General features: G+C 43.1%; 1 protein-coding gene across 1 annotated transcript; it reads right to left on the bottom strand.

Moving 5' to 3' along the window:
* Positions 1-2,385: 2,385 nt before the first annotated feature.
* On the bottom strand, positions 2,386-5,979 carry Pde6h (phosphodiesterase 6H). The gene is made up of 3 exons (XM_021644278.2): positions 5,846-5,979; positions 4,680-4,720; positions 2,386-2,462 (listed from the first exon to the last, which is right to left on the bottom strand). Exons 1-3 carry the CDS (start codon positions 5,977-5,979, stop codon positions 2,386-2,388), a joined length of 252 nt encoding a protein of 83 aa, XP_021499953.1.
* Between the last annotated feature and the right edge of the window lie 2,836 nt (positions 5,980-8,815).

Here is an 8,815-nt window from a genome sequence, read left to right as displayed (position 1 = left end):
GACTACCGTGTGGAAGTGTAAGACAAATAAACCCTTTCCTCCTCAACTTGCTTTCTGGTCTTGGAAGTTCATGGCAGCAATAGCAGCCCTGACTAAGACAGATGGCCCGGAGACTCCATCAGCTCCAGCTCACGGTTCAGTGCTGGTCTCCTGTGAAAGTATGCTAGTCTGCTTCCTCGTTACATCGTAGCAAACATTCACCCGTGGTCTGCATGGGCTGAATCCTCTAAAAATGTGGACCAGGATACACAATCTCTTCAGGTTATTATGCAACGAGTGCAGACCCTTTGTTGACATTATTGTTTCCTCTTTAGAAAAAAAAAAATCTCCTCTATAAAGTAAAGAAAGTGTGGACAGGGAGGGCCTTGCTGAGCTGGAGAACTAGACCTCACTGCCTCAAAGATGGAGGGTGGAGGAGGATGGAGCTGTCAGGGGCCACAGCTGAGTCAAGGTGTCTGGAGGGAAGACAGGTTGGGGAGCAGGGGGTCCCTGCTGGAGGTGGACGCTTACTTCCCATGCTGTCTCCTTCACTAAACACTTCTACTTTCCAGTTTACGTTTTGCTTTTTCTCGTCTATTTCCAGCTTTATGCTGGCGGATAATTTGGTCATTACAAAATAATTTCCATGGAACCTGTGGCAGAGGACAATCTCTTGAGTGCTGACTCTTTCCTTTTGGTGCTGAGGGCTGCAAAGTCCTTGATTTTACCACTACCATGAGCCTTACATTATGGAATTCAGGGCAAATTGGAGAGTTCAAGGGGTGAGTTTTATGCCAGTAAGTGTAAAGCAATTTACTGGTGGAGCCAGGACAGAGGTCTGAGCCTTGCCTGCCTGCCTATCGCCCTCCCTTGCTTCTTTTTTCAGTTAATTTACTCCATTCTTTTACCTCAGATTACAAAACTGAAATGAAGAAATCCACGTTCTCAGTATCAAAGCATAAAGCCAGAGGCAGTGCTGGCATTGCACAACGGCCTTGAAAGCATTGTGAAAAGACAGCTATGTGCACACTGCGTTTGACACAACTTCTGAAGTGAAGTAAACCCGCACTTTCTTTAGGGAGGGGTTAACTATCCTTTGCATCCTTCAGAGCCTATGGGTTTTCCTCGCTGGTTATTTAAGAGTCTGTTATAGCCTACAGAAAGCCAGTCAATGGATGTTTTAATAGCCTGTGACTCTCAGCTTGAGCCATTGGGGAGAATAAATTTAACGAACGAAGGAATGGAAGAGAGCTTTCTGGAGCCAGAGCCCCAGTCAGGATTATGTGTTTAAGTCTTCAGTCTTTCGGACTGAGCTAGAGCAGCAGACAAGCCCTGAGGTAACCTGGTTCAGTTACGGGATGATTTTCCCATTTGCAAAGCAGAACCGTTGTCTGACTGCTAACACTAGGCTCTTTTGTGAGCCTGCACCTGCTTCCTGTGTGGCTGAGGCTCCTGTAGATATTTGCATACAGCGTTTACTATAACTCCACTAGATGCATCAAGATTCCTAACTCCTCTATAAACGAGAAGGGAGGGCTGTGGATAAACTGTTGTAGAGTGCTGTTCTCTGGGCATGACATGACCATTGCCATTAGAACAGCTGTAATGATAGACATCTAAAAGACTAGGCCTAATAACATCCCTTTATGGAAATGGGAGAGGAACCAGATTGGGGCACATGAGGCCTCATCCCTCCCCAGGATATATAAGCAGTTAACAGTTTCAAGGGGAGAAGGTAGCACTGCTCTTCAGTGGTGTAACTGCCTGTAAGTTGTCCCTGCTCCTGGAAATAGCCCCTTACTCGGGGTCTTAGAAGCAATCACAATTAAACTTACCTATTAAATGAATTCAACCTGACTAGAATTGTTTCTTTTGTGTCACTGATACCCTAGTTGATCCAAAGATGTTTGTTCAGATCACGCCAGACATACTACATTATCAGGTTTTTTTGTTTGTGTGTTTGTTTGTTTGTTTTTGTTGTTGTTGTTAAGGGATGGTCTCACAGCTAGCTAGACTGGAACTCACTATGTAGCCCAAGCTGACCTATCACAATCCTCTTACCAGAGTCTTTCAAGTGTGTTGATGTTATCCTATACTTTTACTATTAACACAATGAGTTTCCAGCATAGATTTAAACAGAACATAGAGAAGTGTGGATGATTTCAAAGCAGCAGATGAGAAAAGGTGTAAAAAGTTTGAGGTGCCCCAACAAAAGTGTCTTTTTATTCACCATTGAAGCTGAGTTACTGTGCAGGAGAGAACACATACAGTAATTCATGGGAAAGGACCATATATGTCAAAGAAATTTCTCTAAATACTGGATTTCAAGACTCAGAAAGACCAACTGGGTAGAAACAGTGACATTCACAGCAGATGCTCTTGAGAGCAGCTGAGGCTCTGCACTCCTCATATGATCCCGAACTGAGCAAGCTCGTGCAATTCCAGGTGGCTGAACGCTTCCCAGGGACAGATCACCGTGATATCTGCAAGAGATAGAAGAGTACTTCAGCCAACCTCTCACCAGGGGAAGGAGCCTCTCCTGCAAGAAGACAAAGACACCCTCCAAACAGTTATACCCCATTCCTCTCCATTCCTGGGAAGGCATATAAAATGGTCTCACAACCAGGGAGGATGTGAGCAATCACATAACTGTTACACACACACACACTCTCACAGATATTGGGTTCATTTTGCACTCTTGTTGGTGAGGAGATGGAGGCTCTCTGCATCTCCCAAAAGCTGAGCCACAAAGAAAACCATGGAGAGGAATTCCCATCAGGCCAAGGATTAAAATGAGAAGTGGGACCCTTTAAACCCCATGGACTGAAGTGATCCTCTCCTTTCTACCAATTCAAATGGGTCCCATGTGCTTCTCAGGCTTGCTGATGTCTGTATCAAACCACGTGCTGAGAAGGAGCCTCAAAGTGTCATCTAATCACGCCTCTGATTCAGGGACGAAGGTACTGGCCCACATCCAGAGAAGCTGCCACCAACCAAACATTACTCTTATATAGATGGGGCTCAAACCAGGGCAAAGACCCCAGGCTTTCCTCCAAAGGAAATCTCGTTGCCTTTTCCCATCCTGTCCTTCTATGCTTGTCTAAATGTACCTGACAACATTACAAAAGTATGTAACTGAGAAGACAACAAATTAGCCTTACAATACAGCAAAAGGCCTGGCTGAGAGCCCAGGGTGTCATTTGACTACAAAGTCGAATACACTGATTACAGTGAATGCCACCATTTATCTAGTTTAATAGACAAGTGCAAAACATACCCAAACAAAAACCACACACACAAACACACACACACACACAAACACAGCAATTGTATTGATTAATGCTAATACTAAAAAGAAATAAAAATCTCCTTCAATAGAATACATATGAAACAGATTATTATTTAGCAATAAGATAAATGAGCTTCTAGGGTTGGAGAGATGTTTCAGCAGTTAAGAACACAGGCTGCTCTTTCAGAGGACCTGGGTTCAGTTCCCAGCACCCACAAGCAGCTCACAATCATCTGTAATTCCAGTTCCAGATCATCTGTTTACCTCTTTTGGCTTTGACTGGCATCAGACTCACACATACATCAAGGTAGACAAAGTATACACATAAAATGAAACTAAATAAAGAAATAAAAGAAATGTGCTATTCAACCTAAAGAAGACGGGAGAAACTTGAATAAATATTTCTAAGTGAAAGAAGCCAGGATAGGAAAACGAAATTCTGTATTATTCTAACTCAGTAAATTTCAGAAAATGTGAAAGTGAGACCCAGTAGAAAGTCTTGAGGTGTTCAGGGGTGTGCAGTTGGGGAAGGAAAACATTACCAAGTGGAGGTGAGGGAATATTCAGGACGATGAAACCAGGCTATATGACACAATAATGACAGTTACACAACCTTACAAAATCACTAAAGCCCTTAGAACCATTCCGCACCAGTGAGCCTCAAACTATTATCTACCGTGCACTTTTGTTAAGATGCCAAGAATGACTGATAGTGGCTCTTCACCCTCGACAGATGTGCTGGACTCATGCATTATGCTAATTGCTGGGAACTGTGTGAAAGCAGAAGTGGTGGTGACGTGAGTCCTTTAGACCTTCTGCTGAATTCTTCAACTTTAAAATCTATAACTTTAAAAAAAAAAGGCTGTTAATTTTTCAAGCCACTTACAGCAATTACAAGCATTATCTGCTGAAGGAAAAGAGTCCAGCCCACTGTGGCGAAGATTATATCAGATGCACTCAGTGTGTGCGCCCCTGTCCTGGTGCTGTGTGTACCCTTGCTCCTGGCACCGTGGGGTGTGAAGAAGAGGAAGTTGGTGAGGAGTGGGTTGTTGAGCACAGTGTCTCTCTAGACACTGTCTTTTCTTTTTTTTTTCCCCAGTTCCTCAGGCTGTGGCTTCTCATACTGGCACTCAGTCTGCCTCATCGTCCTCTTCTGAAAAGTGAAGTCAGAATGGATCAAGTCCAAGCATCTTACCCGTCGCAAGCCTATAGCTGGCTGTGGCTTACTCTCGTTTCTTTCAACATGTAGGTACACACATACTTAAAACGTTAAATAAAACCACCATCTCTCTGTCTTTAAAGAATGGCATGTTGTCAGTGCTGTAACTTTAAACTGTCCCTTGAAGCCTGACATTTCCACAAAGAGGAAACTTGAAAGGCAACTTGCTCAGTCACAGATGCTGTAGCTCACCTGTTCCTAGCCCCTCCATGCCCGGGATGTCATCGCCAAACCTATGCAAAAAATAGATGAAGGGAACAGCTGTTAGCTGAGGCCACAGGTGAGGGACCCCGAAACTACTCCTAGGAAGGTTTTCTTCATGCAGAGGAGAAGCCCTAAGTGTTTTATTTGAAAATTTTATCCACATTGAACTAGATCCAAGATGTCACTCTGTTGGGGGTTCAGTGTATCCTAAATGGGGAGTAGGCTGCCTTTTTCTCTAGAGACAAGGGTGAGACAAGAGGAGGACCTTGAACCTGAGTTATTGGTTCTTCTGCATCTCCATAGTTCTGGAATTACAGGCATGTGCTCCCCAGTGCTGAAAGCAGAACAGGGGGCTTCCTACAGGCCAGCCAAGCACCATACCAACTGACACCAAATGTGTGTATATATGTGTCTATGTGTATGTGCTGAGTGTCTGTGTGTTTGTGTGTCTGTGTGTGTGTGTCTGCAGGTGTCTATGTGTGTGTGTCTGAGTGTCAGTGTGTTTGTGTGTCTATGTGTGTGTCTGTGTGTCTGTGTGCTTGTGTGTGTCTGTGTGTCTGTGTGAGAGAACACACATGTGTCTGTGTGTATGCTTGTGCATATGGAGGTCAAACTTCCCACTGTTCTGTGGGTGGGCTCAGGGTGTAAACTTTGAACTCCTGGGTTGCCTAGGAAGCGCCTTTACCCACAGAACCATCCTGCCAGCCCTCAATCTTTGTTTTTTAAATATGGAGGTGACTAAGCAGCAAGACATTAACATTAGTTAATTAATCTGCTGCGTTCCTGGCATCTCATTGGGCATAGAAAATTGAAGAAAAAACAAATTTTTTCGGAGTGAGCTTAGTCCCAGAGAAAAGACATAAATAAATGTAATATAAAACAGCTTGAGTTATGATGGCGGAAGGCGTCACAATGTAAGCATTAAAGTGATAATAAAATTTAAGTGGCTGTAAAAGAGAAAGTAAGATATGGGGCATGTGTTGAAAATAGATTTTTTTTTCCTCAAAGAACAATAGGGAAAAGTAGACAACTGAAAAAATAAGGCATAAAGAAATCAACAGAAACAAAGCAAAACCCAGTGTTGTCCGGAAAAGACGGATGGTTCGAAACCCCAGGTTAAAGCACAGGGCATGCCCTTCCCGTCTTACGCTTACCCTTTCACTCCTTTCTTAGGAGGCTTGCTCTTGAACTGTCGAGTCTGTCTCTGCTTGAACTTAGGGGGCCCTTTGCGTGGGGTGGTAGAACCCTGGTTTGGCGCTGGAGGACTCAGAGAGGCGCTGTCACTCATCTTGGCACCCTTAGGGTGTTGCTTTCGGGCTCGTCTGAGTGTGGAAGGAATTTGAAGACCCTCGGAGTCAGAAAGCCTGTTAGTGTTTAGACCTTTGAGTGCTTTGACACAGAAACTTGGCATTTTGTGTTGATGCAAGGAAACCAGGGAAATTATTTTTAGAAAATATGCTATAAATCAATGGATACTGTCAGCTAAGAGATTTTTGAAAATTAAAACAAAAAAAGATATTTGAAGGTTGAGACACAGATTAGTTGGTACAGTGTTTGCCTAGCACACACAAAGACCCGGGTTCAATTCCCAAAAGTGGAAAAACAGACCTGATGGTGAATACCTGTAATCCAAGTACTCTGGCAGGAGAATCTGAAGTTCAAGGTCATCGTTGGCAATATAGCCAACTTGAGGTTAGTTTCAGATACATGAGAACTGTTCTTAGAAAAAAAAATCTAGGTATATGTTCCCCCAAAAATTCAATAGTATTTAATTATAATACCATATTTTCTCTCTAGGAATTCTAGGAAAAGGAGGGAATTTATCTGAATGATACAAGGATAACATTTATAGACACTCAAACGTTGTATTCTTCATTCAGCCACAGACTAGCCTACCTCTAAAAGATACTTTCCACAATGTGTTTTTTTTTACCCCCTTTGGATTCATTCATTGTAGAATCCTCAGTTAACTCAGAGACTTTTCAATTAATTCTGAGAGGTATCAATACGGCCATCTGGACAAAAGGGTTTCTGAGCTGTGGGCAACAATGAAGACAGTATTGTAGCCTGAAACAAACAAGTGGAAATAGAAGAATGGGTGATGGGGATTGGCTGTTGCCTTCGTTCCCTGTTCCCTAACTCCATGTCCGGATATGGAGTTCATCAGCCACACCTCTGTCAGCTGTCTTCAGCATTCTCTCTTGTGCAGACCATAGACCTAGCCAACACTGTACACCCAGACAAATTTGGCCTTGCTCTATAAATGTAAGCCACAGGAAAAAAAATTATCAACAAAGGTAAATATAAAAACTAAAACTTCAATTTTAGAAAGATTGTCCAGAGGTTAAGAGCACTTGCTAAGAGCACTTGCTGCTCTTGCAGAGGACCAGGGTTCCGTTCCCGGCATCCACATGGAGACTCACAATTATCTGCAAGTCCCAGTTCCATAGGAGTCCAACCTCCTCTTTTTTCCTCCAAAGGCAGCAGGCATGCACATGTTACACAGGCACACATGCAGGCAAAACACACATGACATAAAGTAAAATATAAAATGCAATTTTTAACTGCTAAGCTTTAATCTACTTTTTTCCTCCTTTCTTTTTCAACATTCAAAAAGGTTTACCTCGGGAAGGAAGGTTCTGAAAAGCTCCAAAGAACTCACAAATAGCCTTAACCTCGTCCTCCGAGGCAACCTTTTTCCATGATCTAGAGGATGGCAGCTTTGTTGCATAAGATGCCTTAATTAACCTTTCACAGATCATTCTGATGCTCTTAGCGTGTCCCTGTCCACCTTTACCTTGGCTTATTTACTCCACTCATTCCTACCTCACCATGACACCCTCTAATGGTACATATGTGACGTCCACTCCATAACACTTTCTTTGGCCTTTCAGGGCACTTTGTCCTCATTTCTTTTCCCTATCATGGTGACCATTCTTGCCTTACACTTTTCAAACACTGACCAATCTGTGAACAGTGTCGGGGTGAACTCGGCTGCTCTTAGAATCATTCCTTTTTTTTTTTTTTTTTTTTTTTTTTGTCTCTATTCCTACTGGAATGTCCTTCATGTGTCCCAGTTTTCAGCTTGGAGATGTTTTTCTATAGCCTCACTCCCTGCAATAGTTGTTGGCATTTAAATGGGTTTGCTGTAAGTACTGTGCTTGTTGCGTGGGTGAATAAATTGGTGAAGGGATTCAGGGAAGGTCCTTGACTATGAGTAATGGGATCTGACCTCAAGACTTTTCCATCAGACCACAGAGAAAACAGTTGCTGGCTCCACCTCAAAATGCCTTCAGTGGCTTTAGGGAGGGCAGTGCCAGCTCCTTTGATTACTGGACCCAGTTCTTGGGCAGCTAGCCTTCTCTACTCCTGTCAACAGGCAAGATCTGGGCCTCTCCAATGTGTGGTCGGGAATACAGGAGTTGGTGGTGGGCAGCCAAGGGCAGTATCACTCTCAGTGTGTGCTACCAGTAACTGACACACACGACTTTGCCAGAGCCACAGCGGAGAATTGCTCTCAGATGAGAATCTTGAACTTTCCAGTTCTTTCAAAATAGTAATACATCACGAACACCATTCCACCCCCACCCCAAATATGGAGAACCTGCTAGAAATGAGATTGCCAGATAATCTTTTTTAAGTGGAAGTATGTTTAAATTTTTACTTTTCAGAAATTCAAAATTAACTGAGCATTTTATATTTTATCTGGAAACTATTATATCAGAAAGAGTTCAAACTGTAAAGGATTAAGGTTCCTTTCACCAATCAAATTACTGCCTGGAAGTAACAGCAGCAGAAAGAGTGAGTCCTTTAGGATTAACTACACATGTAGTTTTACATTCCTACTCCTCGAAAACTGACTGTGTGTCCTTGACAAGGTTCCCATTCCTTTCCACGTCCCATTTCATAAAACCAGTCAAAGAAAGTTAAAGGACTGAATGTGAGTATTGTATTTGATACAAAGTGTTCAGAACCAGGAATTCTATACTAGAGCATTGATAAGCCGAAAAAGCCATGCGAACAGACATATGGCTGCAATGTGTGTGTTCACCTCTAGGACCCCTCTCCCAAGCTGAGTGCTCAGGTGTCTCCATTCTGCACTGGAGTGGCGACTGTCATCAGCC

This window comes from Meriones unguiculatus, chromosome 5 (genome assembly GCF_030254825.1).
Source record: "Meriones unguiculatus strain TT.TT164.6M chromosome 5, Bangor_MerUng_6.1, whole genome shotgun sequence".
Taxonomy (NCBI): Eukaryota; Metazoa; Chordata; class Mammalia; order Rodentia; family Muridae; genus Meriones; species Meriones unguiculatus.
Note: the sequence above shows the minus strand (reverse complement) of the source record. Positions and strands in the feature narration are given on the sequence as shown.

Excerpts from the sequence above, each read along its gene's own strand:
- Pde6h (XM_021644278.2), bottom strand. The coding sequence starts at position 5,979 with ATGAGTGACAGCGCCTCTCTGAGTCCTCCAGCGCCAAACCAGGGTTCT. Across the intron at positions 4,721-5,845 it reads CCTAAGAAAGGAGTGAAAGG|GTTTGGCGATGACATCCCGG; the intron begins GTAAGCGTAAGA and ends TTTTTTGCATAG. Across the intron at positions 2,463-4,679 it reads CATGGAGGGGCTAGGAACAG|ATATCACGGTGATCTGTCCC; the intron begins GTGAGCTACAGC and ends TATCTCTTGCAG.